The 27,466-nt window shown below is 40.7% G+C and overlaps 1 protein-coding gene across 1 annotated transcript in view; it reads left to right on the forward strand.

Annotated features, from left to right (window-relative positions):
• Positions 1 to 4,420: 4,420 nt before the first annotated feature.
• The window catches only part of lg26h3orf70 (linkage group 26 C3orf70 homolog), a 32,608-nt gene continuing 9,562 nt past the window's right edge, over positions 4,421 to 27,466 (forward strand). Inside the window, exon 1 of the mRNA XM_058380845.1 lies at positions 4,421 to 4,595. Coding sequence (XP_058236828.1) covers positions 4,421 to 4,595 — 175 coding nt within the window. The remainder of the gene's footprint in view (positions 4,596 to 27,466) is intronic.

A 27,466-nucleotide genomic window follows, 5' to 3' on the forward strand; every position in this document is an offset into this window, starting at 1 on the left:
CTGTTTTCTCTACGCCGACACAACTCGTTCTGCTTATAAGGTAATTATTAAGCACTTCATAAGCTGTGTCAGGTGCGTTCGAGTCGGGAAAGCACAAAAATGTCCAAATGGACAGTCCTGAGTGATTATAGGACAGAAACTGAGAAGCGCTGTGCGTAGCTAACGTGAACTGAGTAATAGTGATGGTAAACCCTATGAACAGTGAAAAGTTAACTAAAAATAAAAGACTTAACACAGAGCAGGTGAATACAATAGGGTCACAAACCAATCAGTGGACTAGGACCAATCAAGCAATAGCACTGAAATCACAGGTCTCTTTCTTTCAAATCTTTCCTGTAATGATCTCCTCCAGCTTCACATGTTCTCTGCTCTTCTTTTTGCTCTCTTTTTTTTCCACCTTCGTGAAAAATCTCCTTTCTGGTTGCTCTGGACTTTACTCCATCTCATAGCCTGCTCTCGCCCTGCCTCATACCCCTTAATGGACCAACATTCTGCTCCTCTAGATGCTCTCAGAAGCGTAGCGGTGTATGCTCCGGGCTCAAAGTGGCTATGAATCTGCTATGAATATGAGAAGGTGATCTGATGCTGAACTCCTCACGTAGAATCAGCCGCAAATTGCTGGATGTGGAAATCTTTCTCTTATTGTCTATTAGAGTTTTTTTTCCCCTCATTGACAGTCTTGAGAAACAACTGTGCTTCTCCTGAAGGTCTGGGTAATTAGGTATAGTTTAGAACAGTGAGTTCCCATTAGTCATGCACAGATTTCTACTACAGGAACCTTTACAGGAACCCTGAGGTATCAGCTGTGTTATTTTAGGTGTGTAATTTTGGTTGAAATAAATAACATCACATGACTAGAATAGCTAAATTTACTAGAAACGCTTCTGGTTAACTCCTACAGTAAAAGGAAGACAAAAACGTCAGAGAAGTGTGTTGTGTGTTATACAAGACTGCTGCGTAGATTGTGTAGCATAATATTTGTACAACAACTCATGGTCAACACAATTAAATTGCCACCAAAGGTTAAGTTGGAGAACCTCCAGATGGTGTGTTTTCTCTTGTAAACAGTCAGAGTTCCTGAACTGCAGTAGGAACACAAGAACTGTACAGGAACTGTACTCTCAGGAAATGTAGCTCTCATTGCTCTCAACTCTTGAGGATTGTACATCAGGAGGAAAGTAGGAGGAGCCTCACCAGAAATGGTATATCGGCTGTGTATGCTAATTTTCTCATGCTTTTTCACAACTGTTGAATTCCAGTGAAATATTTATTATCAATTTAGAGCGACAAAAGAGATATAAGCTATTGATTTGCTCACATTTCTAGATCTTTGTACAGACCACTAAATGCCATATTAAACTCCATAGAGATATTGCTGTCTTCGCTCGTGGTTCTTTGCGAATTTTCACGACGTAATTTCCCAGTTTGCATTTTTGTTAGCTCTGTCAGAGCATGTACAGCTCTGTAATACTTCAACTGCACTTTTACAGTAACAGACCTTAGAGTCTGCCGGTTCTGTTCTGCTGAAGTTCAGAGTGAACTTTAAACATTTATGTAACGTTTAGAACTGAAATTGCAGCACAGCAGGCAATAGCAAGCAGTGGTGCAACGAGCTAACCGGCTGCTTTGCTGATAAAATCCAAAATGCTGATGATTGTTTCCTCAAGACGGTGATTAGTTTGATCGATGTTACAGAATTAATCAGGTATTGTGGACTGATCTAAAGCCAATATGGCTATAAACTAATATAAAAAGTAAAGAAAGGGCATGTTACACTGTTCACAGAAGGAGCAGCCATGGGAATTAACTGGTAGTTGAAAAATATTGCCCCAAGTTGATGAGTAGAACTTTCACGTTGAAAGGCATTTCCTGTGTTTTATTATTTATTTTTCACTTATAGGCAGGAAATTACAAGATGCCCAAAACTTCGCCTCAAATGCATTATTATTTTTTGCAAAATGGGGAACTGCAGCTAACCCAGTGCTTACGGAGCCCCATTGGGCAAAACTGGCCAAAAGCCTGTGGACATATGTGAGCTAATTTATACAGAAGAGGGCAATTAGCACTTTCCTCTGAGTGTGTTCAGCTGGCCTGTGAAATACCATGAGAAGCAATTTGAAAAATTACATTGGCAGAGCTGTATATATGAAACATGTGTTAGCCTTCCCCCTCACCGGAGTCTTAGCTGTTGGAGGAAAACAAGCTAGACACTGAATTTTTTGGATAGAAGAATGATGTTACTCTCTCTGCCCTGTCAATCACAGCAACACTTACTGATCATGAGCTCATGTGCTGGAGTTCACCCTCCCTGGTTATTAGCTTCTGTGTGATATGAGATAAGATAGAACTTTATTAATTTTTTTTAATTAATTTTTTTATTTATTAATTTTCTTCAGTAATCTGAAGAAAAATAAATATAAATAAAAAAAGAAATGAAATTATATATATATATATATATATATATATATATATATATATATATATATATATATATATATATATATATTAATTAATATTTTCTAATTTTTTGAACACACACACACACACATATATATATATATATATATATATATATATATATATATATATATATATATATATATATAAATGTGTTCAAAAAATTAGAAACTATTAATTAAATATAAATAAATAAATAAATAAATAAATAAATGAATGAAATATTTTATATATACAATATGTATTCAAGTACTAAAAAGGTGCTAGGTAACCATGAACATATTGCAAATACACATGATATGATGGTACTATATGGCACATGGTATTATATTAACGTACATTTTTAATTATTGTGAAATTTTTATACTGTCAGTGTTCATTTGGCCAGCGCTGCCCCCTACTAAAAGGGGAGGAGTTATAGAGTTTGATGGCCACTGGCAGGAAAGACCTCCTGTGGCATTCTGTGGTTGTCTTCGATGGTCTCCGTCTAATGTCTAATACTGGAGAGATAGCTAGTGATTTGGATCAAACTAGAGATTTATGTGTAGGTGTATCAGCAAAGCAATTTTTTGCCATTCATCACACACACACACACACATCAATTCAACTCCTGCATTGTTTATTCAACTCAAGTGCACATATAATGTTGAATTCGGTGGCACGGTCACTTGGATAGCAGCTGTGACACTTGGAATAAGCTGTGCTACTCTAATTGACACCCCAGTGCTAACCTCAAATCACATCTCTGAGAGATTTGTTGCTCTCGTGCAAATTTATAGACATGAGTCACATCCAGCTTTACATCATCACTGTAGAGCTGTTTATATGTTGAATAATTCTCTCTGTATGATAAGGAACTACAGAGAACCTGGGAAACCAATACAGCAATGTTTATTATCACCATCAAATCAAATGCCCTGTAAATGAAACTTATATACAGCTCAAGGGTTTTCTGTCTGCCTAAATGCATTTTTTTCTTCCTCTCTCTCTCTCTCTCTCTCTTCATTTCTCATCATTTTGTCCAATCTCTTACGAAAACCCATTCAAACATGGTGGTCATTATTTTGCCTCATGTGATGATGTAAATATGATCAAATGATCACGTATATATGATTTACATACGTCTTTCTCTTCATTCTTCATCCCTCCTTCTTTCTTTCTCGTCTTTTACTTTATTATTTCATTCCTCCATCAATTTGCTAGAGCATTATTATTATTTTACAACAGATGACATCCACAAATCAGTTTCCCAAGCTTAGTATTACGAGAGAGAGAGAGAGAGAGAGAGAGAGAGGGAGAGAAGAGCGCGTGCAGGGTGTGATACGGTCGGTAGCTCTCGTAGCGCGTGCAAGAGTGCCTGAGCACACACACACACACACACACATATACAGAGAGAGCGAGAGAGAGAGAGAGAGATTATAGCGGTCTACGTCGACGGTAACCTGACTCTCTCTCACACTCTCAGCGCTCGGGTTCGGTAGAAAGTTGAAGAAAGAGACGCACGGAGACGGAAAGCGGGAGCAGAAACGCCGACGGACGGAGAAGGAGGAAGAAGAACGGAGTCTGCTTTTCGACATTTCCACACTTCCACATCAGCAGCCGCCATCGCTACTGCGTGGATTTGTAGCAGCTGCTCGGGGAAGCGCGAGGGAGAGACGCTGGAAAAGATCCACAGCAGGAAATGATGTAAATGTTTGGTAGAAAAACAGTTCCATTTCAGAGGTGGCGGAGAGCGCGCGCGCACGGGATGCTTTGCTCCACTAAGCTCCATTAGGAGTAACTTTGGATTTTTATTATTATTATTATTATTATTATTTCTAAAAACATTACTCGCCTGTATTTTGACTTTTTCGTCGACGCGAGTATCGTGTAGGCACTCGTAGTGCACTCCCGTTCTACCGGAGCGCATGCGTTCTCGGGAATCAGGGCTGTGATCGGCGGGGGCGCCGCGCGCGCGGGCGATATGGCCGCGTCGGGAGGAGCGAAGAGCGAGAAGCTGGACGAGGCGCAGGCGCTGGCGCGGAGCTGCGCGGGGAGACCCGACTTCCTGCCGTGCGACGGGCTCTCCATCTGCGCCACGCACAGCCACGGGAAGTGCTTCAAGCTGCACTGGTGCTGCCACCTGGGCTGGTGTCACTGTAAGTTATCACACCGAAACCACACCGGTACTCCCACATACACCTCACATCCCTGTAGCGCATTCGAACCGAAAACTTGTCCGATAGGATAATGAAGGTTCCACTAGGAAAATATAAGAGTTCATTGTTGGCATCAGGTCTCTGGAACCTTTGCAGCAAGGAGGCACTTTTAATACAAAGAGCATCTACAGGCTCTTTCAGGAACCATCAGTATTACTGTTGTGTAGGGGGATGTATGCTTGATGGTTAGGGTGCTGGACTACTGATTAGAAGGTCCACCAAGCTGCCACTGAAGGGCCCCTGAGCAAGGCCCTTAACTCTCAATTGAATAAAAAAAAAAAAGAGATAAAAATGTAAGTTGGTCTGGATAAGGGCGTCTGCCAAATGCCAGAAATGTAATGACTTTGTTTATCAAAATACACTATATGGCATCCCGGTCATGTGCTTTTGAATATTTCGTTTCAGATTTATTCCTCCTTTGCTGTTATAATAAGCCCCGATCTTCTGGGAAGGTTTTCCACTAGATGTTGGAGCATAGCTGTGGGGATTTGTGATCATTCAGCTACAAGAGCTTTAGTGAGAGCTGATGTTGAATGAGGGGGTCTGGGGTTCATACGGTGTTCCAGTTCATCGCAAAGGTGTTCATTGGGGTTGAGTCAGAGTTAGGGTTCTGTGCAGGATGCTCGAGTTCTTCCACAACAGTCTAGGAAGACCATGAGCTCACTTTTTGCACAGGGGCATAGTCATATTTGGGGCCTTTTTAGTTCCATCGAAGGGAAATTGATGTGTACTTCCTACTTTTTTGTTGGAAGAACCACACATTTGGATGTGATGATTAGGTCTCAACGTACTTTTGGCCATATAGCGTATTTTTCCGTACAAAAAGAAAGTGGCATGATAGCATAGTGGGTAGTGATGGCATGTCACAGATCCAGTCTGCCTGGTTCAACCCTGAACTTGGGTTACTGTCTGTAGAATTTTGCAAGTTCTCTCATGTCAGTGTGGGTTTCCTCCAGGTTTTCCGGTATCCTCCCACCTAACATGCTAACACCGTCAAACAAACTAAACGTTTAGTTCCAGATCAACCTTGATAGATTTTGTAGGATTAGTGAGGTATGAAAGTGTTTGCTTGGACCTGCATGTTTATGGGTTTGTTTGTTTTTTTTGTTGGGTGGATTATAAAACTTTAATTGGATTACAAATCTCCCTTGGCCTCCCTTTTTTCTGGATGTTTCTCTCCCACTGCGGTATTCGTTCTTTGACGCTGTTTTGTAAGGCAAGCTGTTAGACTTTTTTATTTTTTCCTCATGAATAACTAAGCTGAAATTCTTGACATATCTCCTGCCTCATCAACTTCCTGTTCATCCTTCTATTAAACAGCATTGTAACTGTGCGAGCATCATCCTCCTATGAAGTCAGACCGGAAGAAACTAGCTGTATAACAAGAATACAGCACTAATCAACACCAGAGTCAACTCAAATCTTCCTTTAATGCCTGGCAAAGATATTTAAAATCAGCTTCATCTCTTTCATCATTTCACTCGCTAACGTTACGGCCGAGAAGCATTTAGGCCAGGAAGTCTTCCGATTTAGTTTTAAGCCAAGTGATAAAAGCAAAGTCGTTTATTCGCTGCCAAATTGCTGAAAATATTCTTATTACAGGCTACAGATGGCTGCTGTCACTGTCAGAGGATTATAGTGGATTCTTGGCAAAAAGATTTCATTCTACCGATCGGAAGTCTTGTTAAAATGCGTTTCCATTTCGCCCGTTCTCCTTCCAGACCATCCAGGATTCGTTTCAGATAAAGCTGTGATCTGTTTTCCATCCAAACAACAAATTAGTTCATGATGAAATAATTAATGAGTCATGATGCTGGTAATTGCTTACTGATTGCTGTTTTGCTAGGAGGACATTTCTCATCTAATCAATACAAGCAGGCTCATCTGAAGCCAATCAGATGCTTAATAAGCACGATGGAATCAGCGTGCGATGTAGTTACAGAGGTGTTTCCTACTGGTAATGAATAGGTAATAAAACAGTGAGATAAGGTGTCTATAGCGTGAGAAGTTCTCAGTAGAGCACGTGATACTCTGCTCCTCACTGTTCGAGATAAGGTTTTTTTATATTTTTTTTTACAGTTTTGTCAGACTCCTTTATCTCAATGTTAGAGAAAAGTGAGCGAAGTGAGCTTAAAGATTCCTTAAACTTACGTGAGATAAGATCAGAAAGAGTTTCTAACAGTTAGGTGGATTTGACATTTGAATGATCCCACCCTTGTTGTGTAGGCTCCACCCCCTGGTTCTTAGACAGCTTGTTGAAAAATGATTGACAGGAGGCGCATCCAATCACAAACAAGCATTCTGGACCAGAGATCAGGTTTCCAAATAGGTTTTTTTTTTTTTTTAAGCAGTGGCGTAATCCATTGTTTCTTTTATCATGTTATATACATTTTCTGTTTATTTATACAAGTACAGAATAACTATTGTACCTTTAAAGAAGCATAAAGCAGCAAATGTGACTAGCGTGTCATGTTATGTGGTATCCCTTAGTGTAGTCTGGCTTACGTCAGAGTTTTATCTTTTTTATTTTCACTGCATCATTTTGTGAATCTCTACAATAATCTGATCAAGCATCTACCACGTTCAGCACAAGTGTTACCCCACATTCTCAAAAGCCGGCAACAAAGTGAGAGAAAACTACTTCGGTTTCTGAGTCAGCGGCAGCGATGAGAGACAAAGTGACTGTAACTTATCGAGGTTTTCTCAATTCTATGCAGATTATATCTGATGCCATTCCTCAGTCCAGTCCTGTAGCAAGTGGTTCAGGCTTTCTTCAGATCCCTCACTCACTGCCATTATAGCCAGAGCTTCATCTTATCCTGTCAGATATAACCTCTGCTTAAACATGTATATAGACATTATGAAGAAAAATAAAGCTACATGGCTATAGAACCCTGAAAGCACTCTTTGTTCACACGTTCATGGTCTTCTTTTTTAAAAAAGCAGTTGACAAACTCCAAGATTAATTGAGGAAGCATATCTCCATATATCCGTGTTCAAGCTAATGTAGAGTATACGTGGGATTTTAGAGTTAGCTAGCCATATTACACCTTTATCCAGCTAATATTACACCACCACCATTACCATATGCTGTCTTGAAGAGTTGCTAGCTAATGTTAGCTTGAGGACAAGAGAAGTTTGTTTAGTTTTTTGACTGACTGACCAAAGGAATCAAAATAGTTTTTGTTCTGAGGGAAATTTTACTAGCTAAAACTCCTGTGGTAGTTTTTTGAGGCACGCTTTAATTTCTTGATGCCTAAAGCATCAAGCTAACTAGCTAACTGTCGATAAGTGCAAAGTCTCCAAGTTAGCAAGCTAGCTAGCTTATCTTTCTCTTCAGCTATTTAATTCCTCTTCCGTTACTCAGTAAAATTTCTCTTCAGTTATCCCTATATATGTCATTTTTCTCACGTTATGTGGTTCAGTCTTTCTTCAGATCCCTCACTCACTGCCATTATAGCCATAGCTTCATATAATCCTATCAGATATAACCTCTGCTTGAACGAATGTATCAAGACGGTATGAAGAAAAATAAAGCCATACATGGCCACAGAACCCGGAAAGCACTCTTTGTTCGCATGTTCATGGTCTTCTTTTTAAAAGCAGCAGTTGACAAACTCCAAGGTTAACTGAGTTTTCAGATAGGAAGCAGAGATGCAAAATTGTTTGGTTGGAAACGTTGCTAAAAAAGAAAAAAGCAGAAGGACAATATTCAAGCTTGTAGAGGAAGGTTAGCGTCTGGGTTCGAGAAAAGAAACATTTCCATTCAGCTGGGAATTAAACGCTAGACCTGGAGTACAGGAAGGAAGGTACAAATGAAGTCTGGGACAAATCCTGCCCAATGCGTCCCTTGAGCCTAAGCGAAAACCTGTTATCACTCCATGTTAGTCTCATGTCTTGTTCATGTTTGTATTTTTTGTGATAATACACGACACATCATGCAGTTGTTAAATCTTTTATGAGCCGAGCGTGCTCGTAAAAGTGCAGGCGATCCCCGCTCTGGGACTGAAATCCACCAGTGGAAGCCGTGACCTATTGAGCTGTTTTGGACTGAGAACTAATTATTACAGAAGTGTGACACGATTGAGAGTCGATTATATTCAGGCAGGCGGTGTCAGGATCACAACCCATCTGCTTTCTAAACAACAGGCTTCTGTTTAAATGGCGGCCGTCACCGAGGGGAACGTGGGTCATGTGACTCGGAGAGAGGAAGCAGATTCTCAGATTCTTGCCGGTAGTGAACATCTCTGTGTGTGTGTGTGTGTGAACAGAGAGAACCACTGGGCCGGGTGAGTAAACAAGAAATCGTAATATGGAGATGCTCAATCCTCAGGGGGAGTGGCAATGAAAAATCAGGTCGCTCAGCAGTTTTTTTTTCTTTCCTGTGCTGTAACAGTCCTCACTGGCACTGATGCGTTGTTGAGGAGTTAGGACAGTATTCCTGCAGTAAAGCACTTCATTTACTCCCATCAGACTGTTTCTGCTCTCCCCCATGTGCTGCCATTACACTCCTACACTTACTACTCAGAGGAGTGGCACTTAAAGTGTGTAGGGAACTAAATGCTAACCCCTCTCTCTCTCTCTCTCTCTCTCTCTCTCTCTCTCTATCTCTCTATCTCTCCCTGTATTTTTCTGTCTGTCTGTCTCTCTCTGCGTGTCTCTTTCTGTCTGTCTCTCTCTGTGTCTCGCTTTCTGTCTGTCTGTGTGTGTGTCTCTCTCTCTCTCTCTCTCTCTCTCTTTCGCTCTCTGTCTCTCTCTGTGCGTCTATCTGTCTGTCTGTGTCTCTGTCTCTCTCTGTCTGTCTGTCCCTCTCTCTCTCTCTGTATTTTTCTGTCTGTCTCTCTCTGTGTGCGTCTCTCTCTGTCTGTCTCTGTGTGTCGCGCTTTCTGTCTGTCTGTGTGTGTCTCTCTCTGTATGTCTGTCTGTGTGTGTGTGTGTCTCTCTCTCTCTCTCTCTCTGTGCGTCTATCTCTCTGTGTCTGCGTGTCTCTTTCTCTATGTCTCTCTCTCTCTCTCTCTCTCTCTCTCTCACACACACACACTCTCACTCTCTCTCTCTCTCTCTCTCTCTCTCTCTCTCTCACACACACACACACACACACACTCTCTCTCTCTGTGCGTCTATCTGTCTGTGTCTGCGTGTCTCTTTCTCTATGTCTCTCTCTCTCTCTCTCTCACACACACACACACACACACACACACTCTCACTCTCTCTCTCTCTCTCTCTCTCTCACACACACACACACACACACACTCTCCCTCTCTGTCTCTGTCTCTGTCTCTCTCTCTCTCTCTCTCTCTCTCACACACACACACACACACATATACACACACTCTGTCTCTCTCTCTCTCTCTCTCTCTCTGTCTCTCTCACTCTCTCTCTCTCTCTCTCTCTCTCTGTCTCTCTCACTCTCTCTCTCTCTCTCTCTCTCTCTCTCATGTTTTTATCATCTACATTTGGCAAAATCATGGTTCAGAGTAGAGTCACAGTAAGTTGAGGAATTTTGAAGCGAATATCTTTATTCTATCACGGCACTTCGTCACCAATTATCATTACTACTTAAAATGTATTCATTAAAAGTTTTTCATTTAATGCTGTAGAACATCTGCAGGTCCGCATACTTACCTATTAACACATACATTATAGACAGCTGGTTTCCATTCCAGCTTCATGTTCTGCTTTTCTCTGTTCGGATGAAATTAGCATGAAGTGAATGCAGCCAGTCAGAGGTTTTACACATGATCCGTTTCCGTTTATCCGTATTCAAGCTAATGTAAAGTACATGTGGGATTTTAGAGTTTAGCTAGCCATTTTATTCCTTCATCCAGCTAACATTATAAAACCACCATTGCCATATGTTATCATGCTAGCTACTGTACTGTTAGCTTGAGAGGACAGGAGAAATTTGTTTTGTTTTGTTTTTTTGATTGACTGACTGAAGAAATCAAAATAGTTTAGGAAAATTTTACTAGCTAAAACTCCTGTGGTAGTTTTTGAGGCACGCTTTCATTTCTTAACTCATAGAGCATCGAGCTAACTAGCTAAGGCTTTTTTCTTTCTCTTCAGTTATTTTATTCGGTCAAATTTCTCATTTCGTTCTTGTTCGTTCACAGTTTCTCTCACATTATTGTTTTATGTGGCTGAATCTAGCAGAAGCCAGTGCGGTTGCTTCGACAAGAGGCATTTGCTAGTTCGTACTTTCTCTCCAGACTTTCTCATCACGCTTTAACTCCCCACACCTACGCTGCTGTTAAGATGCATTCATTCTGTTTTAATATTTCATCAAGCTATAATGCAAGAAAGCTGCCACTGTCTGTGACTCACTGTCTCAAAGCCATCGCATTCACCGGCAGTCGCTTTTTTTTTTCCTCCGCGAATTCCGACTGCAGTCAGTGAAAGGAAGTTACACAATGAACTGCAGGAAGTTTAAATGACCCGAACTCACCCTGATCTTTGTTAATCCAAAAAGAAAAGAGAGTGCTGGTTTTTTAATATAAGTTTTTGTCTTCAAGCTTTTTTCTTTCTTTTTTTTTTTTTATTGTTGTTAAATATTGCACCAGATTGCAATGCCCTGTGGGTAACATCTACACTGACGTTGACTCCTGAAAGAAAATTCCTGAAAGAAACTCCACCGGAGCTAATAAAGTATCGGACTAACCCTTAAGATGGCGAGAGTGATTTGCCCCGAGGGGAACCAGTGATGGGAAGCAGACTAGGCTGTGTTTAAAACACTACAGGAATGCAGCTCTGAAAAACCCATTAGCTGTACGTTTTTAGCTTTCCTGGCTCTAACTCACCTGATTCAGCTCATTAAACCTTTGGTAATCAGCCAGTGAACCACTAATGTGCCAGGACTGGAATTAGGAATTGCTGAATTATTGTCTTAGCATCAACATGACTTTATTGTGTACAAGAATAAGCAGGTTCTGTTGTCTGGTTTCAGCATAAATTACCGCAACGTTTGTTTAGTAGTTTCATGAACTACTGGATGAAGATGAACATGACACAGTTCCTGTTTATAAATATTATACATCACTGTTATAATATTGAGTTAGCACGTGTTAGATATTTTCCTGTAGTTAATTACTAAAATGCCATAAAATATATAGATCTCTCTTTCTCTCTCTCTCTCTCTGTCTCTCTCTCTCTCTCTCTCTCTCTCTCTCTCACTCTCTCTCTCTCTCTGTCTCTCTCTCTCTCTCTCTCTCTCTGTCTCTCTCTATCTCTCTCTCTCACTCTCTCTCTCTCTCTCTCTGTCTCTCTCTGTCTCTGTTTCTCTGTCTCTCTTGCACTTTCTCTGCCCCTCCCCACTCTCACTCACTCCCAGAATCTGTCTCTCTGTCTCTGTGCGTCTCCCTCTGTCTCTCTCTGAGCGTCTCTCTCTACGTGCGTGTGTGTGTCTCTCTCTGTCTATCTCTCTATCTGTCTCTCTCTCTCTGTTTGTCTTTCTCTCTGCGTGTGTGCCTCTCTCTCTGTCTCTCTCTTTGTCTTTCTCTCTCTCTCTCTCTCTCTCTCCCCCTCACACACACACACTGTCTCTCTCTGTCTCTTTCTCTCTCTCTCTCTCATGTTTTTCTCATCTAAGTTTGGCTCGGTCATATGACCAGTTAAAATCATGGTTTAGAGTAGAATCCCAGTTAGTTTGAAATTTTGAAGCTAATATCTTTATTCTCTTATACCACAGCACTTTGTGAACAATATTCATTAATGTTTAAAATTTATTCATTAAGAGTTCATTAACAGTAAGATGAATTGTAAAGCACAATCATTTTAAAATTAAACTTAACGTAAATAAATGACACTAAAAAATACAGACGTTATTTGCGACTCAACGTGTTTCAACCTTGTTGTAACTACATATTGTTAATTATATATAGTAATTAATGCTTATTAATGCAGGTTATTATTATTATGTTCCCTAGTATTATTATGCTTAACTGCAGGATTCCACGCGTTCACTGCTGCAGCTCGGGATCTGGGAACCAAACCAGCCACTTAGGGGTTAACTCTCAGAGCTGGTCCTGGATAAAATGGGAGGGTTGTGTCAGGAAGGGCATCTGGGTCAAACAGGAATAACAATATCCACACAGAGTCAAGAACAGGGAATACACATAGTCAAAAACCGCGTAATCAGCATAGCAATTATTACAACGTTTTTCAAACCTATTTATAATTTTCAGATAATATTTATATAAGAAATTTAATATAAGAAATTTCCTTTGAATGTCACAATTTATGCTTTCACAAATATCAGTTCACTGAAATAGTCCAGAAAATACTCCTATAGTTATTGTTATTTATTTACATTTATTGGACATTATTGTAAATTGTTTGTGTCGGGTTGTGTATCTGATTTGCTGGTGATGATACACTAATCAGGCATAATATTATGACCACTGACAGAATTATCTCCTCATCATGGCACCTGTTAGTGGGTGGGATATATTATGGTGCAAGTGAACATTTTGTCCTCAAAGTTGACGTGTTAGAAGCAGGAAAAATGGACAAGCGTAAAGATTTGAGCGAGTTTAACAAGGACCAAATTGTGATGGCTAGACCACTTGACTGACCCGTGTGATCCAATCCAATGGACGAGCTACCATTGCTCAAATTGCTGAAGAAGTTAATGCTGGTTCTGATAGAAAGGTGTCAGAATACACAGAGCATTATGGAACAGGGCTGATCTGGTAGCAGAAGAGGGGCCCAACACAATATTAGGCAGGTGGTCATAATGTTATGCCTGGTTGGTGTATAATACTGCCATTCTCTGTAACTAAATTTTTGCACAAATATTGTTTTACACACTACTTGCTCCAGTTTTAAACAGACTCCTTTCATATGGTTAAGGATCAACTTTCCACCCTGACTTACGATGGAACGTGAAACTGCAGCTGGTGCGAGGAGAAATTTCATCTCGTTTTTATTTCCTGTCACACTGTAACATGGTTATAACACGAAACAATGTTTTGGGTTTTTTTTTTTATTTCTTTTCTGTTATTGCTATATTGAACTGTTCAGGCAGTGTTGCACTTTAACATACTACAGACTACAATAGATTGAAGAAGATGTTAATGTGGTGAAGCAGGAGAGCTCCAGACATGTGAGTGTGAGTGTGAGGGTGAGTAATGCCTCAAGCCTGAAGAAATGAAAAAACTGCCAAAACACAGCTCCGAAACAGTTACTGAAACTCAACTCTGTGCTTATCTTTATCTCAACATTTATATCTTGTGCTGGAAATGTACCTGGAAAATAACAAATCCAGTACCAATATATGCTATTTGTATGTTATTATATACAGTATGTTAATATGCTCATTAACATTAAAATATATCAACATTTTATTCTACCAAAAATTGCTCAGAAACACCAATAAAACACCTTTACCTAACCAACCTCACCTGACGATTAGAGTATACAGTAATACCTCGCAGATCCGCGTCTCACGATTCGCGGCTTCACTGATCCACGAAATTTTCTTTGGAACCTAACTAATTTGCATCTGCGAATTTTTCGCAGACCCGCGAGATGCTCGCAAAATCCTGCAAAAGTTTTTACAGCTAATTTCGTGGCAATTTATACATTTTCATTCAAATTATTAAGAAAAATTTAGTTGATTAATTTTGTAATATAAAAATCAACAAAATATCAATATAAATAAAATAGAAATGTTATTTTAATGATATCGAACGTCGCCGATATCACGTACGTACAGTACAACCATTACGACACGCTATTGGCTGGAATGGTTGGAAATAGCCAATCACAGAGCATTAACAGTTTTACCTAGCTGCTGATTGGCCGGTAGCTATGATGCTTTGTATGTGTGATGTCGCGGTTCATCTCCCCGCCCCTAGTGCTCGGTTCAACACTCGCGTATATGCCGTGAATCAGTGATCTCAGTGATTTTTTTCCCTTGGTTTTTATACAGGCGATACTGTGCTCTATTTTTACGTCAAACATTTATTTCTTTTTTAAGGGTAATGTATTAAGCTAACTTTTAAATGAAATTAAAGTGTTTTGGGAGCACGATCGGGGTCATATTTAGGGTTTAAAATAAGCATTTACAGTACAGTATTCGCATTTTTAGTGACTCCACCGAACATCCGCGAAACCCCGTCATTCGCGATGGGTCCTGGAACGTAACCTCGCGGATGTGTTACTGTATCTGTTTAGATTCATGAATTATTCATTTCATTATTCTTTTACTAAAAGACATAAAAAAAAGAAATCACCGTCCTTCTGGATGCTGGGGAAAAAAAGCTGGTTGAATTCACTTCATTCGAATGCGCACATCAATTCCGTGAGATTGAATTGAGGAACACAGTCGGTTTTTTGTTCATCCAACATGATTTGAGCCTGTATTTTCAAAGCACTGAGCAAAATCAGACAGAATTAAACTCACAATGCTGGTGTTTTACAACAGACACATTACCGCTGCACTGTTCTACCACCTTAATATAACAATTCAATTCAATTCAATTCAGTTTTATTTGTATAGCGCTTTTAACAACGAGCATTGTCTCAAAGCAGCTTTACACGAGAAACGACATAAGAAAACAACAAACATATAAACAGACAAACAGACAGACAGTCCTAGAAGTTATCCCAAGTGAGCAAGCCTGAGGTGACTGAGGCGACTGTGGCAAGGAAAAACTCCCTTAGATGGTATGAGGAAGAAACCTTGAGAGGAACCAGACTCAAAAGGGAACCCATCCTCATTTGGCATGATCTAAAATGAAACGCATTTCTTGCTAAGCTGCATTACGTGTATAAGTTAGCTTGTGAGCTTTGCTAATGCCAGGTTTGACTAGCATTGATTCCAGAAGCTAACGTCATTGGCTAGGCAGCCAAACAAAATCTACCAGATGGCAAACATTTGGTGTTCACTGGATATTTTACCGCCGGTGAATTCATTAGCAAATGTTGTGGCATCAGTCACGCGAATTAAGGCAAACGTACGAAAAAGTCCACTGATTATAATCTTTTAACATAAAGTAACCTTCGTCAACATCGTCTTCTTCGCGTGTTATCTTATCCTCTAATTCTGTTCTCGTGGGTATAAACTGCGCACCACAGCACTTTTGCAACTTCTCGCTCTTGTCAGTCAGGGTCGAATCTACAAACAGAGAAGTAATCCTCTGAACAGTCGGTACTTTCTCCCAGAGAAACTGCTGGAGATGAGTTTCACTTCACCATTTTATTTCAAGTTTTTGTTCTTTCTCAGATTTGAGCTGCTATATTTACAGAGCAGTTATTCAGTCAGTCAGTAAATCCTGGTTTAATCTCACAATGACTTGGGCTTAAGTAGAAAAGCTCTACATTCATCTGAAAGTTGTGATTATCATTGCATGGTCAGTTGGTTGAAACCGTGTCACTGTGCATTTACAATGAACCTACTGGTCAGAAGGTTGTGAGTTTGAATCCCAGCTCAACCATGCTGCCACTGCTGGACCTCTGAGCAAGGCCCTTAACCCTCAACGGCTCAGTTGTATAAAATGAGCTAAATTGTAAGTCGCCCTGGATAAGGGGTGTCTGCCAAATGCCGTAAATGTGAAGCCACACTTGTTGTGGTCTTCTTCAACACTTTGCTACACAAAGGCCAGCGCATGCTGTCACAAAAACCGTTTAACCCGGGACGATCAGGTGTAGCCGTTTCCAGCCTGACCTTTCTGCTCAGAATAAAAAAAATCCCCAGCAAAGACCAATCTTTTATCCTTTTTCAATTTCACACTTGCTTGGCTTTTCACACTGATCAACACTGCATTTAACTTTTTTTAAACAAACTGGAATTGTATGAACTTTTCTCTCCTAGTCTGTTCTTTTATAAGAATAAACATTGTACTTTTAATTGCTCCATTTGACCATGTCCTCCAGCTAGATTGTTTTTTTTACCTTTAGATAATTTGGCTCATTGCATGGCACACACTATCAGCTAGGTGAAGTCATAATGCTTTACCTGAAATGTTTCTCTAATCCAACATTGACATATTAACCCTATTTTACTAGAAATGACTCAATTAGTCTGATATAAAATGACTCAGGACTTTCAGTGTGAGACGTGTGTTTCTTCTTCTGTTGGATAAGCTTACACAGAATTTTAGTGGTTAAAGATAAACACCTGCAAATTTCAGATGTTTATGAATAAACACTTGGGGCATCTCAGAGAGCAGAAATGGGTTTGAGATCAACATTTACTTTGAGAACATTTGTGTGCTAAAATAAATAACGTTTTTGAAACTTCTCTCTGGATATATTTCGCCCAAAGTAGGCTATGTGAAAAAAGAAATACTTACGAACAACTATCGATTTAAAGTTAAACTCTGATATGGTGGAACCTCGGGCATATGAATGCCCTCTCTTCTGAAGAATTAAAATTTTGCAAGAAATTTGCATTGTTATACGGACAAATTTTCGGCATACGAACAAACTGAACCGAACAGTACGCCGGCTAGGTTGTGCACACATACTGGAGTCATTCAAAACTTGTTTGCGTGAGTGGAAAGCCAAGGGAAGCGAGTTTATGAATTTTCAGATTTAGATTTTTTTAATCAGTCAGCGAAAGCTGTTTTGAAAGAGTCAACCAACAACACCAATGTTGCCTATTGGAAAGCTAGGCCCGAATTTTCAGGCGTTTTTTGTTGACAGATTGGTGGCGTGGGTGCTCTGTTCTATTTTTAGCCCAAGCTTGGTGGCACGACTTCCTGTGAGGACCCTTGACATGGAATGCTTGGCTTGGGTCAGTTCTTTGTAAGCAGCCCTACAGTTTACATACGCTTCGTATTGCTCATATTTTTGAGTGGCTGGAACGGATTATCAGCATTTACATCATTTCTGATGGGGAAAATTCGTTTCGCAATACAAATTTTCACTTTAAGAACTCGCCTCCAGAACGAATTAAATTCGTACGCCGAGGTTCCACAGTATTTGAGTCATTAACCACCACTGTGGAGTGTGACATTACAAAGAAATTCAACACAACAACAAAACACAAATTCCACTACTTTTTGGCCTCTGGGAAAAAGAGTTCATATAAAAACAAAAGGCTGAGGCAGATGAATTTGTGATGATTTGTGTTTTTTAATACTTATATCTCTAGATACTTCGATTTGAACACAAGCTTACAAGAACACATGAAATGTTGCGGTCAGTTGGTTGTGTTGATTATTAAGCAAGCGGCTAATGTTAGTATAACTTAAAGATACCTCTGTGTATCGCACAATATATTCAACCGACAAAATACTGCTTATGCTGCAAGAGACGTATTAAACATTTAAAACTTAATCAAGGCCACAGTCCCTCCTCTGGACAAGTAGCTTTCTGTTTATCTTGATTCAGCAGAGGCTGCAGGGGTTTAAGAAACACACTGCTTTTAATGCTTGCTGTTAGGTGAGTGGCTAGTCTACTTTATTACCTACGGAGAAACAGCAGTGGGTTTAACAGCAACTGGTAAAATACCGTACTGGAAAATTCCACGGATCCTTAAGGTCCGGGCCAAATACACTTCATCCTTTTGTCATAGTCAGTAGATGTAGAAGAACACACACACACACACACACTTCATCACTTCAGGCAGCGTTTCCTGGTTAAATGGTAATTTTTATAATATTAAATGTTATGATAAAAATGGCAGCCTAAGGCACATATTCAGGCAACTGCTTGTTTTTGCTGTAAAAAAGAATCATATTGAGGCAACATCATATCAGATCGATTCAACCCTAATAATTTGGTAGTCTTTCACTTTGATTTTTTATTCACTCATACATCGACTGGAGAGCGTTTATTTTTTCACCGAGAGCTACGACTTCTTTGACACGAGCGGCAACGACGTTAGGGGACTAGACGTCGGCGTGTCCAGAGAGAAAAGGTGTACTCTATGCAAATGTGGAGCTTCTCGGTGTAGAGATTTTGCAATGGGATTAAAGACAGTAGAGTTCACGTGATCAGTAGTAAAGAGCGCATGCTGCTTCTCCTCCAAAAGAATTATTTGTTGTCATGTGGAATGGTTACATCACCTGAATGATAAACGGTATTGCCATGGCAACCAGTAGTAACAACACCTAATGTACTCGTGACTGGAGAGATTTGTACCAGTAAGTTCACTGTATCTATAGACATAGCTTTATTCTCACTCAAGGCATTATTAGGATGACTATTTCTACATTCCCTGATTATTTTGTTTCAGTACTTTTGCCTAAGAAAGCTTTTTCAGCCACTTTACCCACCTCTTCCTATAGAAACATCAGTTTTTATTACCCCTGACAATGTCCGAGACCCAAGGTCAGTGTAGAGGGGGAAAAACACGTTTCCTATAACAGGTCTAACGTCATGAGCTGAGCTGCTACAGCTATTAAGTGGAGCTGACAGGATGTTTATTCGACCGCTGCTGTCATCACTTTGTTAAAAAACGACATACAGGCACTAATATCACACTACAGTAGTGCAGGTGTGAAGCCGACAGGGAAAACTGGTTCGGTTCACGGTGTAGCTGTCACATCCTGCAGCCGACACAATGGCTTTTCCAAATCCGCTTCGTCTTTCATTTGTGTTTCATTACCTGCGCTGCTTAAACACACTCCTCTGTCAGGTCCTGTTTGTCTTGTTAGTGTTACTCCAAGCCAGTCCGTGTCTTTATTTAACTACCGGTTTCCTGAGTAGGGCGATGAGGATGTGCGCCAGTTGGAAAGTAACGGTGGTTTAGTGGTTAGCCTCACATCTTCAGCGTCCTGGGTTCGAGTCTTGCTCCCACTCACTGTGTGTGTGGAGTTTGCATGTTATGTTTCCTCCCACAGTCCAAAGACATGCTTCTTGGCTGATTGGAGTCTCTAAATTGCCCGTAGTGTGTGTGTGTGTGTGTGTGTGTGTCCTGCGATGGGTTGGCACTCTGTCCAGTGTGTATCCTGTCATGACGTCTGAGATAGGCACAGGCTCCCCGTGACCTGAGGATAGATCGGACAGACAATGAAATGAAATTGTAACTGCGCCAAATTTTATACCAGACTGTACGATAAAGCATGCTCACCATATTACAGCAAGATCCGCTGACGATAGACCTGAGATTAGCAAATTATTACATTTTGCTTATATCAGGGGTCTCCAACGTTTTTTCCTAGGAGAGCTACTTTGACAAAATGAAGGAGGCCACTCGTCTTATATTATTAGGAACATTTATTTACATAGCTTATTGGCCTAAACCAAACCAGCTAAATAAGCTATTTTTGTGTGAAAAAATGTGAATTTGGAATAGTCATATTATGCAATAAATCTTTTTAAATTCGCATAAGCAGCATGTTAATTGTTGAGTCAAGTTAATTGATTTAACACAACGGGTTTGCTGACTAGATTTATCGTTAATTCATATAAATTGTGTTATCTATCAGCAAATTGTTACGTACGATTCCCATGGCACATACCCTGATGTCCTCAGCAAGACTGAAAAGGCCTTTTTTCGTTAAAAAAAAAATGAAACACCTTTGATATTGAAGGTAATATTCATTTTGAAAACAGAGATCTGATTGGACATTATGTGATTAAATCATAGTATTTTTCATAAGAGAAATATTAAACAGTACTTTACTATGGAACACCAGCTGCACTAATAAGAAATGTCTACAGCTCACTCGTCTTGTATCTTCATGCAGCGGGATAGATTCATTCAGCGGTTTTGCTTTGGCAGCATCGCAACCTTGCTCTTTATCCTTTATCCAATCTACTTAAATTTGTGCTTATAGATTTAAGCTTTCGTGTACGGTCTTGGTGCTAGCTGTGTGTGACATCGACTGATGAATGGTATTTAACTGTGTGATACGCGTGCATGTGTGGAGGAGTATGATTCGTCAGAGTTCGGTAGAACACCGGAAAGGGGCGGGACATCTGTGAGTTAGATTGGAATGAAATTTAAGCAGGTTTATCGAGTTCATTTGATTTAATCAGTCTTGTACAAAAACTTGTGTTGGAGACGTGTTGGAGACCCCTGACTTACATCATCTATCAGTGTGAAACATCTTGAGTTTAAACCCGTTCATTAGTGCATTTCATTCTCACTCTATTACTAGCGTATTTGTAGCCGTCACAAGAGTCTCACATCATCCTGTGCCGTACTCCTGTTCTTGGCATTTAGATGAGCAAGAACGGTCCTCAGTTGCCGCTAGTGAGCACGTCACGTTACAGTTTCTAACACTTCCAATCTCAATTCACAATGCTTTTACAGCGTGGGTTGTTTCGTCCGCGACAGCCAAACCGAAACCGAGCCGAAAACCCCGTCCAGCACCATCATCAAAAGACCAACTGTGAGAATATCGCTCGAAGGTACAGCGTAGAGTCTGTCGGAAAGGATTTGAGACGGCGTTTGAAAGCATGGCGTCCTCCTCAATACAGTGAAGCACAAGAGAAAAGGAAAGCTGCAAGCTGACGCCATCCATAACCTCAGTTTTTGAAAAGATGTAAAAGAATAACAGACGACAGAGACCAAGTGTTATTGTATTGCTAAAAAAATATGGAATCCATGGCCTTGGATATTCATCCTGTTGTTGAGGATGTTGTATACTACTGAGTAGATACTATTTTTTTTTAGAAAGACGTCAAATATAGATGCATTTTTCTTTCAATTTCCATTTCTAGTATATACCGAAGGTGCATCTCTACACAATATGTGCTCTGTACTACCTACTCTTACATTTATCACAGGTGCACAGACCTAACATACATTCCGTGACTAAATTTAGAAACGTTCTTTCTGTACATTACTCATGATTTCAAATGGAAGTTAAATGGAAGAGCTACCAGGAAGTCGTGCTGGGAGTCTGTGGTGGGGGTGGATATAGTGAGGTTGATACAGAGATCATAAATACATGTAATCATAATGAACAGGTTCGGAATATTTTTAGTAAGCTTTCCAGAAAGCTTTGCAGGGAATCTGGTAGAGACAAGAAATGTGTGTTGATATCAATATCTCAAATGCTTCATGGTATAAAAATACACTATATTGCCAAAAGTTTTGGGACGTCTGCCTTTACATGCACACGAACTTAATATGGAGTTGTCCCGCCCTTAGCAGCTATAACAGCTTCAACTCTTCTGGGAAGGCTTTCGACAAGGTTTAGGAGTGTGTTCATGGGAATTTTTGACCATTCCACTAGAAGTGTATTTGTGAGGTCAGGCACTGATGTTGGACGAGAAGGTCTGGCTCACAGTCTCCGCTCTAATTCATCCCAAAGGTGTTCTATCAGGTTGAGGTCAGGACTCTGTGACGTTCCTCCACACCAAACTCCCTCATCCATGTCTTTATGGACCTTGCTTTGGTCACTGGTGTACAGTCATGTTGGAACAGGAAGGGGTCATCCCCAAACTGTTCCCACAAAGTTGGGAGCATGAAATTGTCCAAAATGTCTTGGAATGAAGCTGAAGCATTAAGAGTTCCTTTCACTGGAACCCCAACCTCTGAAAAACAACACCTGAATTCAATGATTTGGAGGGGTGTCCCAAAACTTTTGCCAATATAGTGTATGTAAATCACTCTGGATAACGGTGTGTGCCAAATGCTGTAAAAGTAAATTAACCTGCATTTACAGTCTTCATTTTTCATCCTTAGTAACTGCCTGGACTTCAGGGTCACGGTGGTTTAATATAAGCTATTTGTTCACATTTTAAGTGACAGTTTAATTAGTCGCAAAATGTCTCACGCAGTTGCAAAAAATAAATTATTAATAATTTAACACCAGTCTCTAACATTTGTCGTTGAAGCCAGTTATGAACCAGAGGGATGCAGCTGAAGTTGAGGCACTCGGAGTCATCGTGCTGACGGTAGACATTTCTTGTTTTATTTCTGTTGATTTCCAGTATTACTGGAGGCGTACTGATAGGTTTTATTCTGACAAACAAGCAAACAGTTTAGCCCACAACTGTTTTGTGTTTAAATTCACATTCAGATGTGAATATTTGGAGCACTAAATAGATACAAATACAGAAAGTGGCATTGTGTTACGATAAAAAGAGAGAGAGAGAAAGAGAGAGAGAGTAAATAAATTATAAGACATCTGCGTAGGATGACTAGTACGCAGTTCTCCATGTTCAAAATACAGCATTGAAATTGTAATAAGCCCAATAAAGGCTTCCTGAGCACTTGAGCACACATGTGGACACACAGTTACAGTGGTTGAATAAATTAATACTGATTGGGCTTTTAATTCAGGAGGCTCCTTTGTAAGATGAGTTTTATGCAAACCCATGGGAAGACAGTGTCATTTGTCTTCTGTCACTCTCTCTCTCTCTCTCTCTCTCTCTCTCTCTGTTTTTTGATTCTATGCTTTGAAGCCTTGTTTACTTCACTATGGGAGAAAATCAAGACCTTTATGATAGAAAATTGCACAAGGTGAAAGGTACAATATGTGATTTTTCTCTATTTTTTTTTCTATCTTCCTCTGGTCTCTATAGCGTTTCTCATAGGTTCCTTTTTTTTATCATCACACGTTAACTATACCGAGTGTCACTTTTCTGGAATAATCTTCAAGGTAAAAGGCTTGAATGTAGTTTCGGTTTTTTAAAGCTGCTTATATTTCAGGGCCAGCGGGGGTCTGATTTGAATAAATTAACCTTGAACGAGCTTTTCCTCTTTCACTGTAGGTTCCCTCCTTAGCTCAGGGCATGCTGCAACAGCCGAGTATATATAGATGTGTTAATATCCAGCCATTTTCTATACAGATTATCCTACACCGAGTTGTGGGGAACCTGGAGTCTATCCCAGGGGACTCTGGGGACAAGATGGGGGAAACCCTAGATTGGGTGCAAACCCATTGCAGGGAACAATCACACAGTAGAGACAATTTAGTGATGAACCAAAAGGAAAGGGAGAACATGCACACACAGGACGGAGGCGGGAATCGAACCCCCAACCATGATGATGCGAGGCAAATGTGCCACTAATCCTATATTTGTAATTAAAGGATGACTTCAGGAAGTCATCCCAATGCTAAAAGCAGAAAAGTAATCTCAGCTCTGCATGATGTACTCAAATCATTTAAAAGCTGATTCTTGATACTTCAGCCCTCAATGTTTGTCTGAGAGAAAAATGGTAAAAGAAAAATAAACCAATATTTTTCCCTTTGGAAACAAGGGAATGTTTTGAATGTTTGTGCAGCCTTTTAACTGTGTCCTTGCTCTTCTGGGAGCACAGTTTTTTGATAGAAAACCACTGTGGATTTTGGATTTGCTTCCTTTCTAGCTCTTGAAGGGTGTTCCCGGTCTGCAGTGGTCAGTATCTATCAAAAGTGGTCCAAGGAAGGAACAGTGGTGAACCGGCGACAGGGTCATGGGCGGCCAAGGCTCATTGATGCACGTGGGGAGAGAAGGCTGGCCCGTGTGATCCGATCCAACAGACGAGCGACTGTTGCTCAGATTGCTGAAGAAGTTAATGATGGTTCTGATAGAAAGGTGTCAGAATACACAGTGCATGACGGAGTCCGGGCTGTTTTGGCAGCAAAAGGGGGACCAACACAATATTAGGCAGGTGGTCATAATGTTATGCCTGGTCATGGTATAGTTATTTCATTAAGAGGTGATTTGCATATTATTCAAGATACAGCACTTGGATTTCTGGCCAGCTGGAGATATGATTGATTGTGAGTAAATTTGGTGCAGTTAAAATCCTAGTAAACTGAATTGTCCGTCTGATTTATAAATAGGTCTTGATTTATTTTCTACAACAGAAGCTCTGGTGAACGTGCCACATAAAAGAATTAAAAATGGGTGCAATCATTGTTATGGTGTTTTGTGTTAGAAGATGTTTGTTTTGCATTTTTGGAAGAAGTCTGCAGTGTCAGCACTGTATAACAGTCACGGGAAAGTCATCAGGATACAGAATGTTCTGCTTTCTCTTTTTTACGACATCACATGATGCATTTTGTGTCATGAACTACAGAGAGAGATCGTAGCTGCTCTACTCTGAATGGTGGAATTTCCCAGACAACACAGTGGAAAAGCCACAACAAAACTGGCCATGCTCTGTGGGCGGGAGAGCTGACAGTACTCTCACTTCCTTGTTCATCAGAGCCACACTAGCTTCTTGTGGGTGCCTGTGAAATCAGAACGATTTGGTGGCTTCACATGTTTCAGAGGAACCACATGCTCACTCTAAACTCTCACCCTCACTTTCACCCTCATCCCCACCCTCACACTCATCTTCACCTTCACTCTCACCCTTACTTTCACTCTCACCCTCACCCTCACTCTCACCCTTACTTTCTCGCTCACTCTCATCTTCACCCTTACTCTCACTCTCACTCTCATCTTCACCCTCACTCTCACCCTCACTTTCTCGCTCACCCTCACCCTCACTCTCATCTTCACCCTCACTCTCACTCTCAACCTCACTCTCATCTTCACCCTCACTCTCACTCTCAACCTCACTCTCATCTTCACCCTCACTCTCACTCTCATCTTCACCCTCACTCTCAACCTCACTCTCATCTTCACCCTCACTCTCATCTTCACCCTCACTCTCAACCTCACTCTCATCTTCACCCTCACTCTCACTCTCATCTTCACCCTCACTCTCAACCTCACTCTCATCTTCACCCTCACTCTCATCTTCACCCTCACTCTCACTCTCATCTTCACCCTCACTCTCAACCTCACTCTCACTCTCATCTTCACCCTCACTCTCATCTTCACCCTCACTCTCACTCTCAACCTCACTCTCATCTTCACCCTCACTCTCACCCTTACTTTCTCGCTCACCCTCACGCTCACCCTCACTCTCATCTTCACCCTTACTCTCACTCTCACTCTCAACCTCACTCTCACCCTTACTTTCTCGCTCACCCTCACCTTCACCCTTACTCTCACTCTCACCCTCACTCTTAACCTCACTCTCATTTTCACCCTCACTCTCACCCTTACTTTCTCGCTCACTCTCACCCTCACTCTCACCCTTACTTTCTCGCTCACTCTCACCCTCACTCTCACCCTTACTTTCTCGCTCACTCTCACCCTCACTCTCACCCTTACTTTCTCGCTCACCCTCACTCTTAACCTCACTCTCATTTTCACCCTCACTCTCACCCTTACTTTCTCGCTCACTCTCACCCTCACTCTCACTCTTACTTTCTCGCTCACTCTCACCCTCACTCTCACCCTTACTTTCTCGCTCACCCTCACTCTCACCCTCACTCTCATCTTCACCCTCACTCTCACCCTTACTTTCTCGCTCACCCTCACTCTCACCCTTACTCTCACTCTCACCCTCACTCTCACCCTCACTCTCATCTTCACCCTTACTCTCACCCTCACTCTCAACCTCACTCTCACTCTCAACCTCACTCTCATCTTCACTCTCACCCTTACTCTCACTAATAAATTAAATCCTTTGTGTTAGCAATAAATGACTTTAGGATGTCCTGCAATAGGAAAATAATCACCTTTGCAGTGGTAACAGTCACTTTTTCACTCTACCTATGGGAGTTCATTCTTGCCCTCTGGAAAAAAACACATTGTAAATGATTATACCTTTGATTAGAGAACCTAGAGGATGTCGTGTACCTTTAAAACTGATTTAAGAAACAAAATCGGACCTGAAGGAACAATAGAGCAGCATTAAGAAAGGAATAATATTCATTGTGCCACTACAGCACTTTTTTTCTGATATTGTTTCAGAGAAAACACCAGATTTAAATCTGAAAATAAAACACTATTAACCGTCCAAAGAACTTTTTATTCACACTACGTCTTCTAAAATGTCTCCAAACAGTATTTTTCAAACCATACTTTAATTATTACATGCCTTTTCTCTATTTTTCCCTGCTGATTGGTTAAAAAAGTCACACATCTCATAAGCTGTCTCATTTATTTGATGATTAAATTTCTCCTCATCATGACTGTCCATTAGCTCCTTCATTTCCAGGCACGTTCTCCTCTTTTAATGATGTGACACGCTTTTGTCCGTTATTCAATCAGCATCTAAAGTTGCCAAGGTTTCAGAGGAAAAAAAGAGTCATCAAGATATTGTCCACTTTCCAGATGGAGTCTAAGCGTTGATGATAATTTGACGGGAATTGTACTTAGTCTCATTCCAGCTGATTGCTGCTTCGAATTGTTTCTAGGATTATGACTCGCCTTCATGTTTATCCCCATCCTGATTAATTACTGCCGAAGTGTCGCGCTTGCAGCTTCGTATAATAAAGTAAACTTCAGACATTATCCTGTCTGATCAATATTTTAATGCTAAGTAGAAAGACTGGTCTCATGATAAATTTGCACAAATTCCTTTCAAATGACTTTCTAAGAAAAGGTAAAAGCAACATCTAACCAGAGCCTTTTTCAAAAGGTTCAAATATGAGATGACGTTGAAATCGTAGATGAACTATTGCTTTAAGAAGCATGTATCTGAGGTGAGGAGAGCAGGGGATGTGGAGTGAGCTTGGCCTTGTCTTTCTAATCTTGACAAATGATCCACACCGGGCCTTTCTACAGCCTCTCATAATTCCTCATGCACACCTGCCCTGAGACATCAGCAGTGCGGCATGTAATTATAAACGAGTAGAAGAGAGGTGGGGAGAGAGAGAGAGAGAGCGAGAGAGAGAGACAGAGAGATAGAGAACAGAGATTCTGAGAAAATTACAGGGCAAGGTATGAAGGGCAGAAAGGGAAGACATGAGACAGCTAAAGAAGAAGGAAGATGGAAAGTGAGAGCAACAGAGAGAGATGGAGTTAGGAAATGGAGGAGAGCACAGCACCCCTATGGCCTCCTGCTCATCTCAAACTCCACTCATCTAATCAGTCACTCCTCTCCTCCTGTTATCACAGCCACACACACACATAGA

Source organism: Hemibagrus wyckioides, linkage group LG26 (genome assembly GCF_019097595.1).
Source record: "Hemibagrus wyckioides isolate EC202008001 linkage group LG26, SWU_Hwy_1.0, whole genome shotgun sequence".
Taxonomy (NCBI): domain Eukaryota; kingdom Metazoa; phylum Chordata; class Actinopteri; order Siluriformes; family Bagridae; genus Hemibagrus; species Hemibagrus wyckioides.